The sequence below is a fragment of the Equus caballus genome, chromosome 15, assembly GCF_041296265.1.
Source record: "Equus caballus isolate H_3958 breed thoroughbred chromosome 15, TB-T2T, whole genome shotgun sequence".
NCBI classification, from domain to species: Eukaryota; Metazoa; Chordata; class Mammalia; order Perissodactyla; family Equidae; genus Equus; species Equus caballus.
In genome coordinates, this window is record NC_091698.1 from 97,916,335 (window position 1) to 97,939,991 (window position 23,657).

At 43.7% G+C, this 23,657-nt stretch overlaps 1 protein-coding gene across 4 annotated transcripts; it reads left to right on the forward strand.

The window, feature by feature from the left end:
• Positions 1 to 416: 416 nt before the first annotated feature.
• On the forward strand, positions 417 to 22,238 carry E2F6 (E2F transcription factor 6). 4 transcript variants are annotated; one of them, XM_023619521.2, is made up of 8 exons: positions 431 to 808; positions 4,489 to 4,581; positions 8,717 to 8,771; positions 10,974 to 11,190; positions 12,831 to 12,986; positions 14,337 to 14,451; positions 19,674 to 19,812; positions 20,269 to 22,238. In XM_023619521.2, the coding sequence occupies exons 3-8, from the start codon at positions 8,765 to 8,767 to the stop codon at positions 20,313 to 20,315; spliced, it is 681 nt and encodes a 226-aa protein (XP_023475289.1). In that variant the 5' UTR covers positions 431 to 808; positions 4,489 to 4,581; positions 8,717 to 8,764; the 3' UTR covers positions 20,316 to 22,238. The 4 variants fall into 4 exon arrangements, with proteins under 4 accessions (XP_001918292.2, XP_023475289.1, XP_023475290.1 ...); XM_001918257.4 differs by lacking the exon at positions 4,489 to 4,581 and having other exon boundaries at positions 417 to 808; XM_070236687.1 differs by lacking the exons at positions 431 to 808; positions 4,489 to 4,581 and adding an exon at positions 3,736 to 4,462.
• The last annotated feature ends 1,419 nt before the right edge of the window (positions 22,239 to 23,657 follow it).

Genomic DNA, 23,657 nt, shown 5'->3' on the forward strand with positions numbered 1-23,657 from the left:
CAATATCTGACACGGCAGGTAATCAACAATTCATTCATCAAATGAAAGAAACGAAGGAAGAAAAAGAAAGGAGCATGTAAGAAAATTCCACGACAGTTTGGTTACGGACATTCACTAAGCATCGGCACGGGGCAGGTGCCTGAGATGAGCGGAGGGAGTTCGAGAATAGATTAACATTCCTGCGCACTCAGAACTTTCATTTATTAGTGTCGTTCGTGTCCAGAATTCCGAGGCGACAGTCGCGTTTTCCCGGCTGCCTCTTTTCTCCCGCCCCGTTCCCTTCCTCGGGGATTCCTGCTCCACCTCTTCCTTCTCCTTCGCCATCCTCTCCGTGGATTCCGCCGACCGGGGTTTCCCGGGCTCCGGCCGCTGGGAGAGCACTGTGCGTGGGAGCGCCCCGGCCGCAGCAGGCATGCGCAGTGGGGGCGGCGCACTGCGCATGCGGAAGATGGCGGGCCTGGCGTCCTGAGAGTCCCGGGTCACCCTGCTTTTCTCCCGCCCGCGCTGTAGCGCCCGGGGTCGTGGGGCGGTGGCGCTTTCGTCCGCGGGCCGGCCTGGCCAGGCGGCGCCTCCGAGCAGGCCGCGGGCCCCGTTCGTGCTTGGCCCCCGGGACCCGGCGTGTTGGGGGCGGCGCCCGCCCCGAGCGGGAGAAGGCGGGAGAGCTCGCAGGGTGCGAGGGCCGGCCGGCCGGCTGGGCAACATGAGTCAGCAGCGGCCGGCGCGGAAGCTGCCCAGCCTGCTCGTGGACCCGGCGGAGGAGACGGTGCGCCGCCGCTGCCGCGACCCCATCAACGTGGAGGGCCTGCTGGTAAGCCCCGGGCACGGCCGGCGCGGCGCGGGTTGGGTCTCAGCCCAGCCGCCGCCGCCTCTCCGCGGGGCGGCCGCGCTGACGTCGTCCGGGTCGTGACCCCCGGACCTGACCGGGCCGTGGCTGCCCCGCCGCCGCCGGCTCCCGCGCTGCCTGTCCTGCGCTGGGAACCCCACCGGCCGTGCGCTCGACTCTCGCCCTCTCCTTTCCACACCTGCTCGCAGAGGTGCCGTCTGCCCCCTTGGCTTTTCTCTCGGGCCAGCGAGCACTGTTGGAGCAAATTGCCCAACTTTGCGTAGAAAAGCATGTTTTCCGACTTCCCGGGCTTCTCAGCCTATCTCTGCAAGCTCTCGTTTGTTCTTGTCTTTAGCCTCCTCTCCCATTCTCCTGCTTGACTGCAGCCATTTAAAACCTTGTCCACACCTCCCGTTTACCGCCCCACAGCTCCCGGTTCAGCAGATTGTCTTCAGTCCTGTCTGACAGAGAAAATGGAAGGGAGATTGGGCTCCCTTCCTGCAAAAGGTTCATTTCCCCTATTCTTGCTCTAGACAGATGCACCATATTCTCCATGGTTCTTAGGGCTCTGGATGAAGCCATTATTTTCCATTTCTTCCCATATTTTCAAGTTCTTTGCTGGTTTCTTCCCATAGCTAGTAACAGCGTTTACCGAAGTCAGTATGCCCAGTCCTCATGGGAACTCAGTGCCCCAAAATAGTTTATGAGCGTGATCTAATTTAACTCCTCAACTGCAGTCCTAAGAGATTATTATTCTTGTTTGACAGTTGCCAAAATAGACTTGGAAATGTTAAGTGGCTTGCCCGTGGTTGGATGGTACATAGAAAAGCTTGGATTTAACCTCAAAATGTGTGGCTCCAAATGATAAATTCTTAACTTCTTAAACTGCATCCTAAATCCGTCCCCATCTTAAAAGGTCCCTCCCTTAATTCCAAATGCCCTTCCATCTACTGTATCCCTGTCTCCACCCATTCACAGCCACACTGAGAAAACTACACTTGCTCACCTCTCCTTAGCACCTCGACCCGCTGCCAGGGGACCTCTGCCCTCAGCACAGCTCTGTGTGTTCTAACCAAGGTCACCAGAACGTGGTTGATTTTATCAGATGTTTCACTCCTCTGTATAGTTTTGACACAGTTGATCCCTCACTCTTGTTGGAGACTTGTCATTGGCTCGTTTGACCCACATACTCTTGATGCTCCATCTACTGGTCTGGCCTCTCCTGTGCTCCTTTGCAAACTCCTCCTCCTATTCCGTACATGTTGGTGTTATTCAGGATTCTCTTCTTCCTTCTCTACACACTCTTCATGTGGGGTGTCATTTACCACTCTCATGACTTCTCTTACCTTTACATATATTGCTGTTCTTAATCTTTGAGAATTTGATAAAAGCCCTGAATTCTCACGATGGAAAAATACTTAATTTTGCATTTAATATCAGTAGATATGCACATCCCTTGAACTCTTTGATATTCTTATGCACTGTGATAGTTTCAGTCACCACGTCATAATAACTCCCAGATCTATAAATCCAGCTCAGAGCTTTCCAACTGTCTACTAGACATCTCTACTTAGATTTCAAACTCATATATCCAAAATGGAATTCATTTCCTTCTTGCCTAAGCAAGCAACAACTTCGCTATTACCTTTCTTAGTAAATGATACCACACCCACCATATTGCACAAGCTAGTATCCAAAGCCTCATCCTGCATTTTCCTTTTTTCAAACTGACCCCCTCCCTTTTCCCAATCTAATTAAAATTAATCACCAAGACTTGCCGCTTCTAAACGTCATCTGCCTTTTGGATTGTTGCAGTGTCTTCCTAAACAGTTTTCCTGCATCCAATCTTGCCCCTGACTTTTCTGTATATTCGCCACATAGTAACTAACCATAATGGTCTTTTTAAAGCATGTTTCTGATCATGTCATTTGGCTTCAAGAATCTATCATGGTTCCCAGTGCTCTCAGGATAGAGTAGAAACTTATTAATATAATCTAGCCCCTGGTTTTGTCTTTCTTGAACTGCTTATTGTTGCTGAATTTTCTGTATTTCTGTATTCTTTTGTACCCTGACATATCCATGCTCCGCCTGCCAAAAGAGCCTTCTTTTTTTAAGCACACCTTTTCTTGTTACCTCCTATGGTTCTTCAGGTCTAGATTTATAGGTCACTTGTCTGGAGCCTTCTGGCCTCTCAAGACTGCGTTAGGCACTGCTTTTGTGCTCCCAAAGCACCCTGTGCTTACTCACCCCCTCTTTGCAATGTGTGGCTGTTAGGTCCCTGAGTGCAGCCACTGTTCATTTCATTGTTACATCCCCAACACATTTGGTGCCTCTCACAAAAAGATTTGGTTAATAGTTATTGAATGAATGAAATAGGTACTCTGTAAATGTTTGAATGTGTGAGTGTTTCTTTTCCTTCCTGTAGAGTGGTGATTTGAACACCTATCTCAGAGTTTTTTAGTTGGCTAGTGACTGGAGGTTTTTAGTAAACTTTTTGTTGCTATGCAGAGATTGGTTATGTATCTGGCTGAGTGATGTTCTCTGGGTAGATGGCTTGAAAACTGGAATTCTGAGAAGGGAGAAAATAGTATTGGTTGGAGATGGAACTTAGTCTGCATATTGAAAAATAAAGAAAATTTGAGTGAGTGAGGAGAATGCAATCACCGTGGAGAAAGGTATATTTCCAAAGAGTTCTTAAAGGGAATTACTCCCCTAAACAGGCAGTCAGTACAAAGAAGCTTCTGTATAGATTTTTAACCAATTTAGAGTCAATACTAAAGATTTTAGTCCCTAAAGCTCACCTTTTGTTCTTTTCTTTCTCCTTTGAGATCTCAAATTTAAAGGGTGGGTCTTCAGATGTGGGAGTTGGAGCAGGAGTAAAATAACTTGGAATGTGCTGATTTGCCCATCAGGAGCTGCCAGTTCCTGGAGAGCCGTGTGCACTGAGATCATCCATTGTGATTTTCAGTTTGGAGCCCTCTGCCTTCTCCATTAATTTCCCAGCCAAGCTCAAACAGGCTAGGTAGTACACCTGAACAAGTGAGGGACAGAAACAGTTGGAGGATTGAAAGGGAAAGTTTCTTAGGTAGTCCAGTCTTGAGGTTTGAGGACTACTAGGCTCTCCCTTGGCATCCCCTTGGGGAAATGATCTGAGAGAAACCTCCCAGTGAGACTGCCTTAAAAGAATAGAAACTTTGACAGTGCCCCCCACAGTGAGGGCAGCAGTGTCCTGCTGGCACCTGGGCAGGTTAGTTCCATAGAAATTTGAGGGAGTGTTCCTCTGGGGACTGCCATCCTAAAGATGCTGAAAAGGTCAAAAATAAGTGTTCTGCTTAGGAACCACTTTGACAAGGCTCCTCTCGGCTAATCTGAGACAACTCGAGCCTCAAAATAACAGATTTTGTACTCATAGAATAAAAGAAGAGTCCAGACTCCTCAGGTGTAGTAGAGCTCCTCAAGTACAGTTCCTGCAGATCTTTAGAACTGTGAAAGTGAAAGGCAAGTTATCTGACCCCCACACACCCAGCTTACAGCATGCACAGTGGTGCACACATAGGACAACTGCTCTCGACGTTCCTGCGCATAAAGGAGAATGGGAGTCACCGAGGAGTAGCTGGTCCACTTCTGAAATGCAGCCTGGTAAATGTTGGAAATTTCTTTATTAGGTCTCGAAGCCTGGGAATAATTCTCCATGCTCTCAGCTCTACTTCTGGGCTCTTGGTTCCACTGTCTGAGTCTTCCTATCTTTTTCATGAAAGGTAATACCTAGTTATAGCTGAGTGTTTTTTCAGCCTGCTTCCTGTCAGTAGAATTTTGGGTGTCCGGTGTCCTCTTTTCAGTTTGAACTGTCTGTCCCTTTTAGTCCAAGCTGGCAGTGTTTTTGCTGGTATAAGTCTCTCAAAAACTGTGTGGATCTCCTGTGAATCTTGTTGTAGTTCACTCAGTAGACAAGAGTCCTGCCCATGGATTTATTCAAGATAAACCCTTCTCTACCTTCGGCTCCTGCTGGGATGGCTGAGGCACAGTGCCCAGAAGCTTCCTAGAGGCCCTATCATTAGAGTGAGAGAATCTGTGAGGCTCATCCTTAATCTCTTTCTAGGGCCTTTTGTGTGACTGAATAGTATCATCTTTGATGGCCTTAACCAAAAGTTGTGCAGTCACACCCTCACCTTCATCTTTAGATTGTGCTCTTCTCGTGGTGCCTTTGATTTGGTCTTTCTCAGAGGCCATTTCTTAATTTTTAGTTTCTAGAGAGACTGAGAATTTTTAAAGCCATTAAGTCCTCTGCTCAGTTTCTTTCCCATTTTGCTATGAGCTGCAAGAAACAACCAGGTGCCACCATCAACACTTTGCGTGGAAATCTCCTTCATTAGCCCACCAAGGTGATTGACACCTTCTACTTTCCACAGAGCCGCAGCTGACAGTGTTGCTGAGCGCTCTGTCTTAGCGTGACAGGGATTGCCCCTCCTTCCACTTTCTAGCAACACGTTCCTCCTCTCCTTTTGAACCCTCACTGGCAGTCCTCAAAATCCAGATTTCTGCCTATAGTCTTCTTCAAGACTGCTTGGTGTTGAACAGACTTTTTGGTCATTATGCTGTGGTTGTATAAGAGAACGTCCTTGAAATACACACTCAATATCTGGGAGTCTGCAGTTTACCTCAAATGATTCAGGGAAAAAATGCATTTGTTTGTCTAGAGAAAAAAATGATAAAGCAAATGTAAAACATTAACATTTGGGGCATTTGGGTGAAGGGTGTATGGCAATTCTTAGTACTATTTCTGCACCTTTTCTGAAGGCTGAGATTAAAAATGAAAAGACAGTAAGTGACCCTGAAAGGAGCTCATGTGGTCAGTCTCCTGTTGAGGGGCCTCAGTTGTTCCGCAGCCTGATGGGAGCCCCTCTGCTCCATCTCCTGTCTCCTTTCCTCCTCTGTACCAGGGCCCATACATGCATGTGGAGCCTCATCAGTGTCCCTCCAGGGGCAAGGGGCACTGCTGGGACCTGAGGGGCCTGAATGACTTGGGGCCTTTTTTTTTTTTTGGAATAGCTCACTAACTTTTGTGTGAGGAAACATTTATTCTCATTTTTCTGATTTTTAAAGCCACTTCAAAAGGAGAAATCCTATCTAGTCCCCATACTGCTCCCAGAAAAGCTCCTGGCCTATCTGTTGAGTGCAGTTCACCAAAGTTAGAGTAACTGGCAAGGCTTGCTGGGATTGGCAGGCTGAGTCTTTCCACATGACGAGTGTTGTATTTGAAAACAGAAAGTGAGGCTTCTGTTCTTTCAGAGATTCTTATTAATGATGTGCCCAAGAGGGAGCCTTCACCCTGTGTCCTTGCGTCTGTAAATACTCATTGTTTCATAGTTCTGAGTGATTTATCAGTTGAAGTCATCTATGACAAGGTACTATTTCAGTCTCCATTCATTGTTTAACAAATATTAAGCAAGTGCCTGAATGTGCCAGGCGCTATTCTGGTTCACAAAAGAAAAGACTAATAATAGTCTCTTGTGCTTGCAAGGATTTTGCAATTTATAAAACTTCTCATTTAATTTTCACAATAGCTTGGAAAATGGGCAATAAAGTTATATCGCTAGACCATGTTACACCATGGTTAGGATCTCCCGGCATCTAAGAAGTCACAGATTTGGTAGTCCTGAACCCAGTGTTAAGCCAAGAACTATTTTTAATATAAAGGAGTTGAATGTGTCATTGCTCTGGGCACTTTGGAAATCTCTGGAATTGTGAGACCTGTAAGATTTATGCATATCGAGATGTCTGTGCTCAGAGGCCGTGGTGCTGTGTGATTCCTTTGAGGTAAAAAGTTAGTGTTTTCATATTCAAAGGAAAAGAAATGGATGGGTCCTTTTGGAGTCTGTTTTCCCACAAATCTCCATGTAGTCCATATGTAGTGCGACTGCATTTATAGCAGAGAAGGGGAGGAAAGAAAGTCATACTTTCTCATGTTATGATACCTAATTGAGGTGCTAGCCCTGTGCCAACCTATGAATAGCAACGGTCTAGATGAGGAGACGAGGTGGGGCGCGTGGAGCAGAGAAAGTGCCCTTCTGGAGTGTGAGAAGAGAAGGCAGCAAGGCAGCCTTTAGGGGAACCATGACGTGCTGTACCCTGTGTAGGATGTGGCCCCGCTACTCTAAATTTTAAAGAACTGAAGCCTTTTTGCAACAAGGCACCTGTGAGCTCTGCTGTGTTAACCTTTTCTGCGTGCATTCTCAGGACTGCACTAATGATAGTAAAGTTTATTCTAACATTATAGTAATCAAAGCAGTTTGCTACAGATACGTGAGTGACTAGATCATGGGCAGAATAGAAAACTCCTACACAGACCTTTATATGTAACAATTTAGGATATTTATGTGTGTTTCAAATCAGTGTGGTGAGGATGGATTTTACTCATATAAGCATCCTGCTACAGTAGTTAGACTCTGTCTCGTCCTGTATTAGCGGGAGGGTTAAATGTAAAAATAGAATGACGGTTGGTCCAGGCGTCTGATGTTTGACTTTAACAGGACTGCCCTTCAGTGCTTCGCTGTTGGATGCCGTGTTTGCAAGTCACCGTTGTCACTGCTGTGTAAGAGAGCTAGCCAGACTTCGTCCTTGCGCCCAAGGCAGGCATTCCCAACTCTGGTTTTGCACACCCCAGCAGGTCTTCATTTTCCTTTAAATTTTAACAACTAAATTAATTTTAGAGCAGAATTCTATTTCAGTGGTGTTATTCCATACTAAGTTGACCTGCTAATAGATAGTATCATCTTGCCGTAGATGTTATGGAAATCATTGTGCCAAGGATTTATAACACTGAGATAAACAGAGAGCTGCTTAGCTCTCCCCTTGCCTTCAGGCTTCCCCTTGCCCCCAGTCTTTTTGCCGCAGTGCTACCTTACTTATTTCCTAAACCAGGAGCTTGAGTATGTCATACTCCTGTTCAGAAATCTGGCGATTCTGCACTGGTTACAACATAAAGTCCAGACTCCTTCGCCTGACTTTCACGCCCTCCATGTTGAGCATGGTGTGAGCCCGCCCTTCAGCTTCAGTATTGTCACTTTCACTCAGGCCACACAGGTGGGTTCTCAAAAGGTGCCGTCCGATTTATATTTTCATACCTTTGTTCATTGCATTTCCTGCACCGGGTATCCTGTCTTCTCCCTCTCTGCCTCCCTCCCAAAGCTCCCACAGATTCAGGCAAAATCTGGCTTGTCCTTCAAGGTTTCACTGGGGATCCGCTTCCCTGTGAACCTTCTGTGATTTCCCTCTCTAGGTGCATCTGTAGCACTCCTCTTGGTTCTACTCTGCAGCCAGTTTTGTACTTCATTCTAAGCATGTGGCTAATATGGATTTCTGTTTACGTGGCTTTATCTAAAGGTTTTGGGAATGCATGGCTGCCTGTGAAGGTTTGTGAGCAAATTTTTTGAAGCTACTTACACTTAAATAGCAAGAAGTGAGCATTTGTTAGTTTAGAAATATCTTACACCTCTGCTGAGCTTTCCCAAGTTAGGGACGGTGTCCTGATCATCCTTGTATTCCTTTTTAGCCTCAGTACCTGATGCGGTTAGTTAATGTCTGTTCAGTAATAAATTCTCATTCATATTTTCTCCCTCCTTCACCATTCCTTTCTCCCCCTGCCCCTTTCTCTCTCTGACTACTTCTTCCATATGTCTGGAAGTCCGTGCGGTTTTAGAAACTTAAATCTGTGAACATTGTCAGGTGTGACTATAGTCGAAGTAGATATGGTTTGGAAGAAGGCTGCTTTTATCACACCCAAATTGTTACCCCCGGGTAAAAAAACCTTTTATGTTATCCATTAAGATGCTGTGCTTTTGCATTGTTGTTTTTAAATTATTAAGTTAAATTTCTGTATCTTCTTTTTTCCAGCCATCAAAAATAAGGATTAATTTAGAAGATAATGTACAGTATGTGTCCATGAGAAGTAAGTTGATTCCTGAATAGATTTTAGGTTTTGTAGTTTGAACTTCATGTATTTAAATAATTTATTTTAAATGTACATGAGTTGATGAAGAACTTACACAAAATGTTTTATTTGTACACTGAAATGTAAAGCTTGGAATTTCAGCAAAAACTCCTGAGGTCGTGCGCTGAATGACGTGCACAAATGCCAGTTTATTCTCCACTGCTTTGGAAACGTCATTTTTACAATAGAATGGTCTGTGTCGAAGGATGTTCTCACAGAGTTCTCTGAGAGCAGTGCTTGTTGCTCTCAGTGGACCTGAAGGCAGTTTGGTGACAAGCTGAGGACAGCCCTGCCCTCCTGGCTTCTTTTCACTCCCTTTGCTCTTCCCTCCCACCCCTGTCGTGGGTCGGTGTTCAGTCGGTCAAGGAGATGGAATCCCAGTGCTCTAGTTCCCTGGCCTTCCGGAAATGGTTATGATAGATTGCCCCACCCCTCCCTTCCCCTTTAGTTTGGTCCTAATCTCAGTGGATAGATGGTACATAGATGCCCATGTATAAATCTTACTGTCATCCCTTCATTTCTCCTCTGCCCTGATCAGTCTCACCCACAGCTGGTCCTCAGGTTTGGTCAGTTTTACCTGGGAAGTGCTTCCTTCTCGTGTCCCATCCCCACCGACTACCAGTAATGTCTAGCTTATTGAGCTTTTACAATGCCTGGCCCTGTGTTGAGCTCTGTGTGGATTATCGCAACAGCCCTTCAAAGCATAGGTGTGGCTTGTTACTCCTATTTCATACCTGAGTAAACTGAGGTGAAGTCACTTCGCAGAGAGGATTCTGCCCCACTCTGCTCTGCCCTGAGCCCACAGGCCCAGCCACTTAGACTGCTGTTGCTTGGGTCGGTTCTCACTCTCCCAGACTGAAGCAGGGGGACAACCTCCTATGTAGGCTGTTTGTTTCCAGGCTCTTCCACCCCCGAACCCCTTTCCTTCTGCTGCCCGTGGAGTTTTTCTAATATAGAAACGCGATCATGATATCGCTCCACCTTAAATTCTTCAGTGATGCTCTATTACATAAAGAGAGAAAATCCTGACTCATTCATTTGTTTCTACTTATTTGTGTTGAATTTAAAAGCCATCTCATAACCTTAAAGAAGGCAATGGAGAATGGACAGACAGACAAGACCCTGGAAGGTGGTTTCTTGCTCTACTTTGCAGCGTCTTCTTCCAGCGCGCTCTGCTGCCCACACCCATCACTAAAGCTATATCAGCTGTGGATCCCCCAGATACACTGCGTTCTCGAGTGCTGCTTTGTCTTTTCACGTTTCCTCTGCCTTGCTTAAACCCCTGCCCTCCGTTAGAGTGGGAGGACACCTTCCTCTTCATCTTTCTGTGTTCCATTCCCATTCGGAGGCCTTCCCGATTTCCCACTCCAGTTACGGTTTTATTTCATCTTCTCGAGTGACTTTGAACACCTCCCTTAGCACTTGTCTCAGGGTTGTCATAGAACTCCTCATAGACTCTGGAATGCCTTCACTTTGAAGACCTTCTTAATCACATTTATATCCCTTCAGCAACTGTCACATTATAGATGTTCAGTTAATATCTGTTCTTTATAAAATAACTAACGTGGTAGGAATATACTTATCCTGAGCTTATAAGACTGTGTCTCGTGAGTAATTTAGTATAATTAAATGTGTGCTTTTTTTTTTAAGGTTTTATTTTTCCTTTTTCTTCCAAAGCCCCCCAGTACATAGTTGTGTATTTTAGTTGTGGGTCCTTCTAGTTGTGGCATGTGGGATGCCGCCTCAGCATGGCTTGGTGAGCAATGCCGTGTCCGCGCCCAGGATCCGAACCAGCAAAACCCTGGGCCACTGAAGTGGAGCACGCTTTGGCGGCCCAGGGTTCACTGGTTCAGATCCTGGGTGCAGACATGGCACCACTTGGCAAGCCGTGCTATGGTAGGCGTCCCACATATAAAGTAGAGGAAGATGGGCATGGATGTTAGCTCAGGGCCACTCTTCTTCAGCAAAAAGAGGAGGATCGGCAGCAGATGTAAGCTCAGGGCTGATCTTCCTCACACACACAAAAAAGCTATGATTTGATCAGTGTGTAGAATTTCTGTCAATGTCTATGCTTACTGATCAAGAGGAAATAAATGGTTTTTTTAATGGAGTTGAGAAAGAAATGCTATCTAAAATTTTACAAATGTGTTTGTTTCCCAGAAGCTCTAAAAGTGAAGAGACCTCGTTTTGATGTATCACTGGTTTATTTAACTCGAAAATTTATGGATCTTGTGAGATCTGCTCCTGGGGGTATTCTTGACTTAAACAAGGTTGCAACAAAACTGGGAGTACGGAAACGAAGAGTGTATGACATCACCAACGTCTTAGACGGCATCGACCTGGTCGAGAAGAAGTCCAAGAACCATATTCGATGGATGTGAGTTGGTTTCCAACTTTTCATGGCGTTCTTTTACTTCTCGTTAAGTGACAATACCATGCTTAAATCAAATGCGCTATCAGCAGTTTTTTCACAATTTGAAACAAAGTAAGATGTGACTTCTTGTTAGAAAAGGATTCTGTGAAATTTTCTTACATTGTCCCACAAAGTACATACGTATTTTTTCCTACTTACGACTAAATAAGAGCCATAGACATAGAATATCATTCCAGAATTATGGAAAAGTTAAATGGAACAATGATTAGTTTTAAGATTTTTCACTTCTCAAGATCATAAAAAGGGGACATCTGATTGTATAGGAGATTTTTAAAAAAGTATTTCTTGAGTTCCAGTTGATTATTGATATGGAGGGAAATCAGTTAAGGGTGTAGAACAGTGATTCTTGCTTGATAGTGTGGGGAACACTTAGAGGCCTCGAGCCCAGAGGTGTTAATTTGGTTGTTCTGGGGAAGGCAGGAATCTACGCGCTTAACAAGGACCCCATGCAATTGTGATGCAGGTAGGCTGTGGATCACACCTGGAAACTGCCCTGAATGGGAAAAAAGCCAGAAGACTTGCTGTCTAAAAGGCAGTTGCTAAAGAGTTAACACATGGTTGGGAAGGATCCCCTGGAAGGAGGCTACCATGTGGATATGGGGGATGTGTGCACAGGCACACGCAAAGGCACGTACATAAGAAGAAAGCTGTTATACTTACACTAGGTGTGTATTTGGGATCAGTAAGAAACAGTTCCAGCATGTGAGAATATAGACACCTTTCAGGCAAGGGAAAAATCTACCAACAAAGATCATAAAATGACTAAGTAATTAACTTAGTTATTAGAGGAAAGGGGGTCATAGAGGAGGTTAGTTTTTCAATAGTATGGAAATGCAGATTGAGTTCTAACTTGACCATGTTTACTATAGAACAGTAAGCAACACTTTAGGGGTTAATGTCAGATTGCATTCTAAATCACTAATTGGAATCAGATTTGAAAACTAGCAAGCAAAAGATAAAGTGGTAACAGCCTTTTCCTTTTTTGTTTTCCATAAAGATTGAAGAAAAAAAATGAGTATCAATTGTTGTTTAGGTTCTATCATGTTGTGGTAGGCAGTAATAACTGAAGAAAATATATCTTTTAAGAAGAATGAATATAATCATTATATTTAGATAGAATATGCACAGTAGAGAAGAATACACACTTACAGAATTTAGCCGAGGAACTACCATTTAGCAAATTTTGTTTTTCATCCGTAAAAACTAAGGGACCAAAAGATTATAACTTGTCAAAAGTTATGCGGTTAAATCGTAGAGCTGGGCCTTAAACTGGGTGTTATTGACTCTTAGTTCAACTCATTAAACTTCATTAAGCTTTTCTTACTACTATTAATTTCCATAGAGTTATGATATATTTTTTAAAGTCCCAATGTAAGGGACTAGAAATGTGGGCAAAAACCAGTTAATGTAGAGGAAGAATAATGGGTGTCTGGAATAATGGGAGTACCTGGGTGTTGTCTGTCATTGTGGGAAACACCTGATGTAAACGTTTGGAGAAAGGCCAGTAACCTAACTTGTGTGATTCTGTAATAGCCTAGATGCTCTTGATGATGATCTTTTTCTTTAATACTTTTCTTTTAAAGAGGATCTGATCTTAGCAATTTTGGAGCAGTGCCCCAGCAGAAGAAGCTACAGGAGGAACTTTCCGACTTATCAGCAATGGAAGATGCTCTGGATGAGTTAATTAAGGATTGTGCTCAGCAGTTGTTTGAGTTAACAGATGACAAAGAAAATGAAAGATATCCTTTAACTCTGTACCTTTTTAAAAAATTTCTCCTTCCAAAGCAGGTTCCTTTAAGTAGTCGGATCAGTTTGGGGATTTCACTAGTACATTTAAGATACAAAATTAGACCTTTAGAAGCTAAAGAAAGTAAAGGCTTAGTAGTATAGCGTCAAACATACACAAGTAATGTCCTTGCCTCTGAATCTTGGTGTGACATCTGTGCAGAGTAAGCACTGCCTCATGACCTGAGCAGTGCAGTGACAGACCAAGTTCACATTTGCACTTACACTTAAAGTAGTGGTGCGTTCTTGTTTGTTTGTGTAGTCTGAATACTGTAAAGATGGTAAAATGTTTGCTGGCCTTTGTGAAATTCATGTTTTCCCCAATTTGTTAACTAAATCTTACTTCTGAAACAGTGAATTGCCGTTGTAATGGTACCAACACTGCATTCTAGTCCACAAAGCCTAGCATAGCCGAATGTCAGCACTGCTCGTAAGCTCAGTGTCTCTGGGACCAGAATGGGGGCCTCATCCTTGGTACTTCTCCTGATCTTCTCCTGGGTCTTCTGGACCTTTCTGCTTCTCTGTACCCCTTGTTGCACCTCTTTGAGGTGTCAGTGGTTCTGAGCTATTCGATGCTTCAAATTTATTTCAACTTTACATCAGTCAAAACCCCTGTTTCCACAGTCCAGTTACTAGAAGGGAAAAAAGTGCTGACATTACTACACTCAGTCAGAAGGTCTGTGGATTAAAAAAAGGAGGCTGGGGAAACCCAATAAATCACATAATTGGTAAAATTTCAGGCAACAGTAAAACAAGATGAAAAATAGTGAGTTGGAAAATAATTTTGGATGAGGGAAATCCCAAGAGTACATGATAGTCCTGAAAAACTTATTTTTTAAGTTGTTTCTACTTTTTATAGATTTTTCCCACCCTGTGTTTTAGGGGATTCTCACCCAAACTCTGAATATTTTTTCCCAAAGTTTCTCTGTAAGATCTAGCAATGAATAGAGAATGGGGGCCGGGGAGTGGGGATTTGAATACTCTAATGAGTTGTGTTTGTGTTACAGATTCAGACTTTAGTATTTTTCTCCAGAAATTGTCATCATAATCACAATAGTACAGTTTAAAGCAACTCTTTGAGTTATAAATATTATAAAACTCTATAAAATCTTAAGAATTGTTGATGTAATACTAAGAATTATGTAAGAAAATTTTTCTTACAGACTGCTTTCCTTAATTGTGAGTTTATATCCCATAAAAACTTAAAGATACTCAAAGCTGACACTTGCATTCCTGTATCATGAGAGAGAAGTTACCTCCCCAATAAGTAGTGTTCTGCTTAGAGATCCTTGACTGATTTTCACACTTGCGTATGTGACATATCAAGATATTCATAGCATCCAAGCCTTCCATGAACAAATTGTTATTGCAGTTAAAGCTCCCGCAGAAACCAGATTGGATGTTCCAGCTCCCAGAGAAGTAGGTACCCCTGCATTTTTTTTTTTTTTTTGAGTTTATAATAGTTTACATCAATGTGAGATTTCAGTTGTACATTGTTTTCTTGTCTGTCACCACATAAGTGCTCCCCTTCACACCCTCTCCACCCCCTACTCCCCTTCCCCTGGTAACCACTGAACTGTTTTCTTTGTGGGTTTGTTCACGTTCCACGTATGAGTGAAATCATCTGGTATTTGTCTTTCTCAGTCTGGCTTATTTCGCTTTGCATAATCCCTCCAGGTCCTTCCATGTTGTTGCAAATGGGATGATTTTGTCTTTTTTTATGGCTGAGTATATTCCATTGTGTGTATATATACCACACGTTTATGCAGTCCTCAGTCGATAGGCACTTAAATTGGTTCCATGTCTTGGCTATTGTGAATAGTGCTGTAGTGAACAGAGGGGTACGTATGTTACTTTGCATTGTTGATTTGAAATTGTTTGGGTAGATACCCAGTAGGGGGATATCTGTGTCGTATGGTCGTTCTGTTTTTAGTTTTTTGAGAAATCTCCATACTCTTCCATAGTGGCTGCACCAGTTTGCATTCCCACCAGCAGTGTATGAGGATTCCCTTCTCTCCACACCCTCTCCAGCATTTGTTATTTTTAGTCTTAGTGATTATAGGCATTTTAACAGGTGTAGTTTATGTAGTTTTGATTTGCATTTCCCTGATGATTAGTGATGTTGAACATCTTTTCATGTGTCTATTGGCCATCTGTATATCTTCTTTGGAAAAATGTCTGTTCATATCTTCTGCCCATTTTTTCATCGGGTTGTTTGTTTTTTATTGTTCAGTTGTGTGGATTCCTTATATATTATGGAGATTAACCCCTTGTCAGATAAATGATTTGCAGATATTTTCTCTCAATTGGTGGGTTGTCTCTTTGTTTTGATTCTAGTGGCTTTTGCCTTGCAGAAGCACTTTAGTCTGATGAAGTCCCACTTGTTTATTTTTTCTTTTGTTTCCCTTGTCTGAGAAGACATGGTATTCGACAAGATCCTTTTTAGTTCGATGTCAGAGAGTGTACTACCTATATTATCTTCCAGGAGTTTTATGGTTTCAGGACGTATCGTCAAGTCTTTGATCCATTTTGAGTTCATTTTTGTCTATGGCATGAGATAATGGTCTACCTTCATTCTTTTGCATGTGGCTGTCCAGTTTTCCCAACACCATTTATCAAAGAGACTGTCTTTTCTCCGTTGTATGTTTTTGGCACCTTTGTCGAAGATTAGCTGTCCGTAGATTTGCGCTTTTATTTCTGGGCTTTCAGTTCTGTTTCATTGATCTGTGTGCCTGTTTTTGTACCAGTACCTGCTGTTTTGATCACTGGCTTTGTAATACATTTTGAAGTCAGGGATTGTGATACCTCCAGCTTTGCTTTTTTTTTCTTCTCAGTATTGCTTTTGCAATTCACGGTCTTTGGTTGCCCCATATGAATTTTAGGATTCTTTGTTCTATTTCCGTGAAGAATGTCATTGGGATTCTGATTGGGATTGCATTGAATCTGTAGATTGCTTTAGGTAGTATGGGCCCTTAACTATGTTTATTCTTCCAATCCATGTGCATAGAATGTCTTTCCATCTCTTTATGTCATTATCAGTTTCTTTCAGGAATGTCTTACAGTTTTCATTGTATAAGTCCTTCACCTCCTTGGTTAAATTTATTCCTAGGTAGGTTATTTTAGTTGTGATTGTAAATGGAATTGTATTCTTGAGTTCTCTTTCTGTAAGTTCGTTATTGGAGTATAGAAAAGCAACTGATTTTTGTAAGTTGATTTTGTACCCTGCAACTTTACTGTAGTTGTTAATTATTTCTATTAGTTTTCCAATGGATTCTTCAGCATTTTCTATATATAAGATCATGTCGTCTGCAAACAGCGAGAGTTTCACTTCTTCACTCCTATTTGGATTCCTTTTATTCCTTTCTCTTGCCGAAGTGCTCTGGCCGAAACCTCCAGTACTATGTTGAATAAGAGTGGTGAGAGTGGGCATCCTTGCCTTCTTCCTCTTCTCAGGGGGGTGGCATTCCGTTTTTGCCCATTGAGTATGATGTTGGCTGTGGATTTGTCATATGTGGCCTTTATTATGTTGAGGTAATTTTCTTCTATCCCCATTTTCTTGAGAGTTTTTATCATAAATGGCTGTTGGATCTCGTCAAATGCTTTCTCTGCATCTATTGAGATGATCGTGTGGTTTTTACTCCTCATTTTGTTAATGTGCTGTATGACATTGATTGATTTGTGGATGTTGAACCATCCCTGTGTCCCAGGAATAAATCCCACTTGATCATGATGTATGATCTTTTTGATGAATTGCTGAATTCGAGTTGCCAAAATTTTGTTGAGAACTTTTGCATCTGTGTTCATCAGCGATATTGGCCTGTAGTTCTCCTTTTTCGTGCTGTCCTTGTCAGGTTTTGGTATCAGAGTGATGTTGGCCTCATAGAATGTGTTAGGAAGTGTTCCATCTCCCCTAATTTTTTGGAATAGCTTGAGAAGGATAGGTATTAAATCCTCTCTGAAAGTTTGGTAGAATTCCCCAGGGAAGCCATCTGGTCCTGGGCTTTTATTCTTTGGGATGCTTTTGATTGCTGTTTCAATCTCTTTCCTTGTGACTGGTCTGTTCAGATTGTCCACTTCTTCTTGATTTCAGTTTTGGGAGGTTGTAAGAGTCCATTTCTTGTATATTATCCATTTTGTTGACATATAGTTTTTCATGGTATTCTCTCATAATCTGTTGTATTTCTGTGGTGTCTGTTGTTAATTTCTCCTCTTTCATTTCTAATTTTATCTGAGCTTTCACTCTTTGTTTCTTTGTAAGTCTGGGTGGCCCTGCGTTTTTAAGATTTAAAGAGAAAGGTGGGCCAACTGCTTAGGCTCTGCCGTATTGCAGTGACACAAGCTTTATAACCATTCTGTGCTGTTAGCTGCATGCCTGAGACTGCTCTGGACACTTTACGCATTTTAACTTGTTTTGAATAACACAAAAAATGAAGTAGTCATGATTGTTACCTTCTCAAGGATGAGGAACCTGAAGCACAGAAAGATTAACTAACTTTCTCGCAATCAGACAGTAAGTGACAGAACTCAGACCCAGATAGTTGGCTTCAGTTTGTTCTAAACCATTGTCCTATAACGCCTCTTAGAGGAATTACCAAGAATTGGCTCAGTCTTGAAGTTCCAAAAGGCAGACCTGGTGTCAGCCAGGGCTCCAGGCTGACTAACCAGACTCATAAAAGACTAAGGAATGAGCTACAACACTAAGTTACACATTCAAGATGAAGAGTAAAATTGCTGTGTGAGTGAAAATATTACCAGCTGCCAGCTGCTGAGCACACTCTTTCCCTTGTAGGAAAGTTTCTATTGAAAGATAATTGTGCTCAGAAGGTTGCTTGGTAAGGATGGAATCAGAACCAAGGAGTGTGGCCCTTCTTGGGACAGAGCGTCAATTCTGACCGCATGATAGACCATCGGTGCCCACAGGGATGTCCTCACCGCTGCTGTAGGGCTTCACCTCCCTCGGAAGGAAGAGTATCCTCACCCCCTGCCTCCCTTATCATCTGGCTGTTGTTCAGATTAGAGCCCATGTTGTCACTTGACGGCAGGTTATCCATCGAGTAAGGAACAGCTTTCTTTTCCTCCAGTCACACTCAAATTGTGACTTCTTGATGATGTTTCCTAGTTGTTTTATTTGGATTTAGATACATCCAAGTCTCCTAAGTAACATTTATATTCAATATGAGTCATTTCACAGATATTGAAACTTAAAAAAAAACGTAACCACTAATCTTTCAGACTTCCTTACCTTGGGGCATGATAGTCCATTCTGCAGTGACTGGTAGGTTTTTGGGTTTTGTTCCTCTGCTATGAGCTGCTTCAGACTGTAATTGCTAAATCTTGCTGAGCCTTTTGATCATGCCCATGACATTTCTTAAAGGCCCGTTTAAAAGCTGATGCACATGGACCTCTGGGCAGCCATTCCCAGCAATAGGTAAGGGAGCGATGGATGAGAGCATCTGACTCCGCTGTGGTCAGGGTCCACGGTGATCTGGGAATCTAGTGCTGGGCAGGTGGACTGGCCTTCGGGTCAAATCCAGCCTGCTGGTTTTTGTAAATAATATTATTGGGACACAGCCACATGCCCATTTGTTTGGATGTTGTCTCTGGCTGCTTTTGCTCTCTAATGGCAGAGTTCTGTAGTTGTGAAGGGAAGGTATGGCCCACAAAGCCCAAAATATTTGCCATCTCACCCTTTACAGAAGACATTTCCCAGCCCCTGATTTCATGGAATATGAGGTCTTCAGCTGGCTGCCAGGTCTGAGCGACAGGAGTTTCTTTGATCTGTTGAGTTGTACGAGGTGTACCATTCACACCAGCCCTGACCTGGCAGTCTAGAAGCTGAGCATAGATGTTCTCCAGCCTGCCTGTCTGGTACCAGGAAGCTGTAGAAAGGATGACACCTGCGTTTTTGAGACCCTCTGATATGCCTTGTCTCCCTGAGTGCCTCTCATGGGATCCCAGTGAGATGGGAGCCATGCTGTCTCTGGAACTTAGCCCAGGCCCAAGTGCGTGCAAGGGAAGAGAACTGCCAGGATGTTTCAGCTGAGCCCACTCCCAGTCAAAACACAGAGGAATCCTTTATAACTGGACCTGCTCCTTAGGAATTTAGCCTAATTCTCAGGAGAAGCACCCAATTTCCAGATATCTTATGGATTTTAGTATTTTAAATTACATGAGCAATATTTCATCTTGATCTCATCTTTCTTTTTCAAGTGGATGAAAGGATGGTCCTTTGAGTTAGCTCAGTACCTCATCAGTGGCTGAACTCCAAACACACCCTTATCATTTGAGGCTACAGGGAGTTTTAGATTCTTTTGTCGTCAAAACACTGATTTGACTCTCAAGTACAGACTCCATGAAGGAGTCCTTGAGTAGAGAAGGACGGGCGCGTGAGTCCTGAAGTGTTCAGATTATGGCTGTGAACCCACCACTGTGTGCTCAGGCTGCTGTTTTAACTACATGATTCGGCCAGTTAATGCAACTGAAGCCAAGTATGTGATTTTCTCAGGTTAGATGATAGAAAGGAAACTACCTGAATTTAAATGTTCAGAAATGTGCATTGAAACTTCTGTAGTCTAGTAAGTGGGGAAAAGAAATTAGTGAATTCTCTCATTCCTCTTGATGTTTTATGTGTGTTTTGCTAGGACTCTATCACAGTACACATACGGAGCACCAAAGGCCCCATCGATGTGTACTTATGTGAAGTGGAGCAGGGCCACTCCAGTAATAAAGGTGTGGGGGCCTCTTCATCTAAGAGCAAACACGCAGAACGCCCTGATAAAGGTAAACGTACCCATTTTGTGATTATAAAAATTTAAGATTCTGGTGATTTTAAATATGTATATAGTTTTATAAATGCACATTATAGCCTTAAAGATATGATTACTCTTCCTAGCCACAAAAACAGGAGTTAAAAAATTACAAGGTAATTCTTACTACAGTTTAGACTGTTTCTAACCACTGTATAAATTGCCTGTGGTTTTGATGCCAGTGGAGAACTCGAGATGTGTGGTGCCCTGGTGCTGCTGCCTGCCGCCTTCTCTGACAGGAGCTCTCAGGAGCGCCTGTGATTCCAGGTTATTCTCTCGAGGCTGAAAACATGTGCCTTTCACATAAGAATATGGCTCTTGACCAGGGATCTTCAGGGATTGTGTTAAGCTCTTGAGTTGTCTGTCCCATTGCCTGTCTGTCTTTCAGAGCCTCACTTAGGAGAATGTCTGTGATGGTTCTTGTTTTCAGAACATCCTCCGCAGCAAGGTGAAGAAGTGCTTGAAGTGAGCAGCTGACGGCGCGGAGGCTCGTGTGCGGAGTCTCCTGTGCAGCGTCCTGTGGGGATTACGCGTCGTTTGATTCTCAGCAGCAGTCATCGTGAAGTTTTCTCCTCACTTAGCAGCGGCACGGCCAGCTGTGCCTGAGTAGGCCACCACTTCGATTACTGGATAATCATGGTTTCCGCATTCAGAAACACCTCTTTTTATGATTATTCACTGCTTTTGTCAGTGAGATAGACATCTTGCCTAGTGAAGTAAGTTCATCACAAAGAGTGTCACTGAAACAGATGGTCAGGCCTGAAGTGGACAGTGCTTCATGCACTCTGCCCTTTCCTCAAGGATCATGTGTCAGCATCACAAAAGAAATTGCCTTACCCAAGTTCTCGTTGCGATTAGCTGGTGTACGTTGGATGGGTGTACACACGCATCTAAATGAGGTGTCTTTGTAGATATCTGTATAATGTTTGAATTACTTATGAAATATGTCTAAGTGAAACCTTTCACCTTGTACAGCCCAAATAATGTATATATGGAAAGGAACAAATTCTCTGATTTCTGTGGTATCTATAACTTATTAGAATCCTCTGAATGAGGGTTAGAGCAGAGTTTTTTCCGAGCTTCTACATGTAAGTGTGCTCTGCATTTAAAGGTCGTGGCTTTAACTGCAGTCCTTCGATATGGTTCCCAGTGCTAAAATTGGACCTCAAGCTCCCTGCAGAGTCGTCGTGTCTGAGCAGACTGGTGGCATGCCCCAAGCTTTAGGCGCAAGTATAGAAATGCCATCAGGTAATGGCTTAATTCATTGCAAGACATGAATTCAATCATGGTGAAAATTGGAAACTGTTTTAACCTTTTTGCAATCAGATTTTGTAATGTGTTTGTGTATGTATGCAACCTTGCTCCTTAATCAAAGGGGTTTACTTATGATGAGTTAGTTCTGCCCTGCCCTCTGTCCAGCTCTAGCCCCACGTTTCCAAGCACCTAGCTATTTCTACCTCATTGGGTAAGTCACTTACCACTCTGTGCCTCCGCTGACTCAGTGGTTTACCATTAGACTGTGAGCTCCTTGAGGGACTTCGTCTGAATCATTGTCACACCCACCGCTTGCCTGGCACATAAAAAGTGCTCCATAAATGTTTGAACAAAGCAGTGAGTAAGTGAGTGAGTGAATTGTGAAATTAGACCAATAATACTTGGCTTGTCTGCCATACAGGGTCTTGTGAGCATCATTCAAATTTATGTTTTCAACCTCTTGCTTTCAAAGGAATACTTGAAAGCAACTTGAAATTAAGGCTATGTATAAAAAGATTTAACATAGAAATCAAAAATCAAAATAGTGAAAAATAACTGTTTAGGATTCACGTACCTGTGAGCTCCAGTGGCTTTGCCAGTCCTGTCCCTCGCTGAGACCAGACCCCTCCCTCAGTGCCCGCTGGCTCCTTTCTCGAGGCCTGGGACTGCTCTTTGTGCTCCTCGTGTCGGACATGCTTGCTGAACGTGCGAGTTCAGGCAGGAGCGTGTATAGCTAGCTCAGGTGCTCCGCGGGGAGAACTGAGCTCTGCGTAAGGATTTGGCAGACGGCAGTTTATATGTGAGGTCTAAAACCGTGAGAGTAGGTGAAGTCATCTGAGAGGATATAGCGGGAGAAGAGGAGAGGCCCGTGAACATCTGTATTTGAGGGGAAATACGGAAGAAAAAGCCTTTCCTGAGAAAGAATAATGAGAAGAGGGGAAAAAAATAACTAAAGGTAGTGCCCCAAAACCAACCAAGGAAGCGTCGCCAGAGGTGAGCGCGTCGGTGCTGGGAGCAGTTCAAACTGTGAAATGTGATCAGTGTTCTCCTTTACAGATTGTTCTGAGGATAAGAAGAGATCATGGAAGCAAAAGTCCTTTGTAAACTGTAGACGTGCTGTATAAATGAGTGTTTCTCATCACTCCATCTTCAGGTGTTTGGTGTCTTCTTTTTACATCTGCTAAAGTAAGGTCCTCAGAACTAGCTTCCAGGTTGCTCCTCTCACTCCATCCTCAACGTCACCGCCCATCTCTCTCTGTGTACGCTCCAGCTTGCTTTCATGTCACTCACCCCTGTTCAGAAACCTTGAGTGTTTCCTTATTTGCTTCACGCTGAAGTCCACACTCTCACTGTGTGAGGCCTCCAGGCCAGCCCTGACCCCGTCTGGTTACTTGCCTTGCAAACCCTCAATGCAAATCAGGTTGGTCTAGTTGCTGTGCCTCAGTCGCACATTACCCTTTCCCGTCTCTCTGCCTTTGCTCTCATCCTGCCTGCAGGCGATCCTCGTCTGTTTTCAGAACTACATCTCAGTTGTGGACCTGGCTTAAACCCCTCCTTCCACTTGACTGCTGTCGTGCCTGCAGTCATACAGAACGTTTGATAGCCCTCGTTTATCCTCTTAAAGCGCTGCTAGGTTTTCCCAACAGGTCTTACATCGTCTCCGCGTGCAGGGACCATACCCAATGTGTTCATATTTCCCATATCTGTCTAGTGTTCAGTACCTTCTTGCTGATTAAGGAAAGAGACCTGACTACATTCAGCCCAATTCCCAAGAATTTAAAAGCAAAAACCTGTACTTTTCAAAAAGACAAATCAACAGACAAACTGAATTTGCACTGGAAAAAATTACTACTCTGTTCCAATTTTGCATTTTGTTCAGTTAGAGCACATCTGCCTAACTGCCCCTCACCTCCGCAAAAGATGGACACCTTTGTGTGCGAGTGCACTGTCATCCAGAGGGAAGCTTTAACCTTGAGACGGAACCCATTTGTTCCTCCCTTTTAACCTGTTTTGCTATCAGGGCCGCGTGTCTGACTGGTGTCAAGTTGGATTCCCAAAGAAGTGAATGAGGGTGTCACTGGAGGCCTGAGGGGCTTAAGACAACCAGCATTTCTCTTGTGTACATGAGGGATGGAGAAGTTGTGTCTCAAAATCTCAGCAATCTACCACTTGCTTATCTACCAAAATTAAAAAGGAAAATCAGAAGAAAACCTCCTCGGTCGTTAAAAGCAGTTCATGCTGCTGGAGTGGTTCCCACTTGGCTCTGATTCTACCAGCGGTTGGCTTACCTGCTCCCACGAGCCGCCCGGCCGTGCCAGGTGTCGGTGCTGAGGATAACGCACTGCCTTCTGCTGGCTTTGTCACTGGCTCTGACCACTGAGGACAGACCCGGAGGCTGGCTTGTCTTATGCCATTGTCAGGCGCAGTGAGGGAGGGGGGATGGTGGGGCTTTTAGCCTTCAGGGACCAGGAGGTGAGGGCTCAGAGGAGGAAGAGGAGACCTGCCCAGAGAAGGTGGAGGGAGAAATGAAGGCTTCAGGAGACCTCTGCTAGTGTTAGGTTGGAA

What these genes read in the sequence shown, in the direction of transcription:
- E2F6 (XM_001918257.4), top strand. Translation starts at nt 701, where the DNA reads ATGAGTCAGCAGCGGCCGGCGCGGAAGCTGCCCAGCCTGCTCGTGGAC. An exon ending in AAGAACCATATTCGATGGAT is followed by an intron (nt 11,191 to 12,830) that starts GTGAGTTGGTTT and finishes TTTCTTTTAAAG; the next exon opens with AGGATCTGATCTTAGCAATT. An exon ending in GATGACAAAGAAAATGAAAG is followed by an intron (nt 12,987 to 14,336) that starts ATATCCTTTAAC and finishes ACTGATTTTCAC; the next exon opens with ACTTGCGTATGTGACATATC.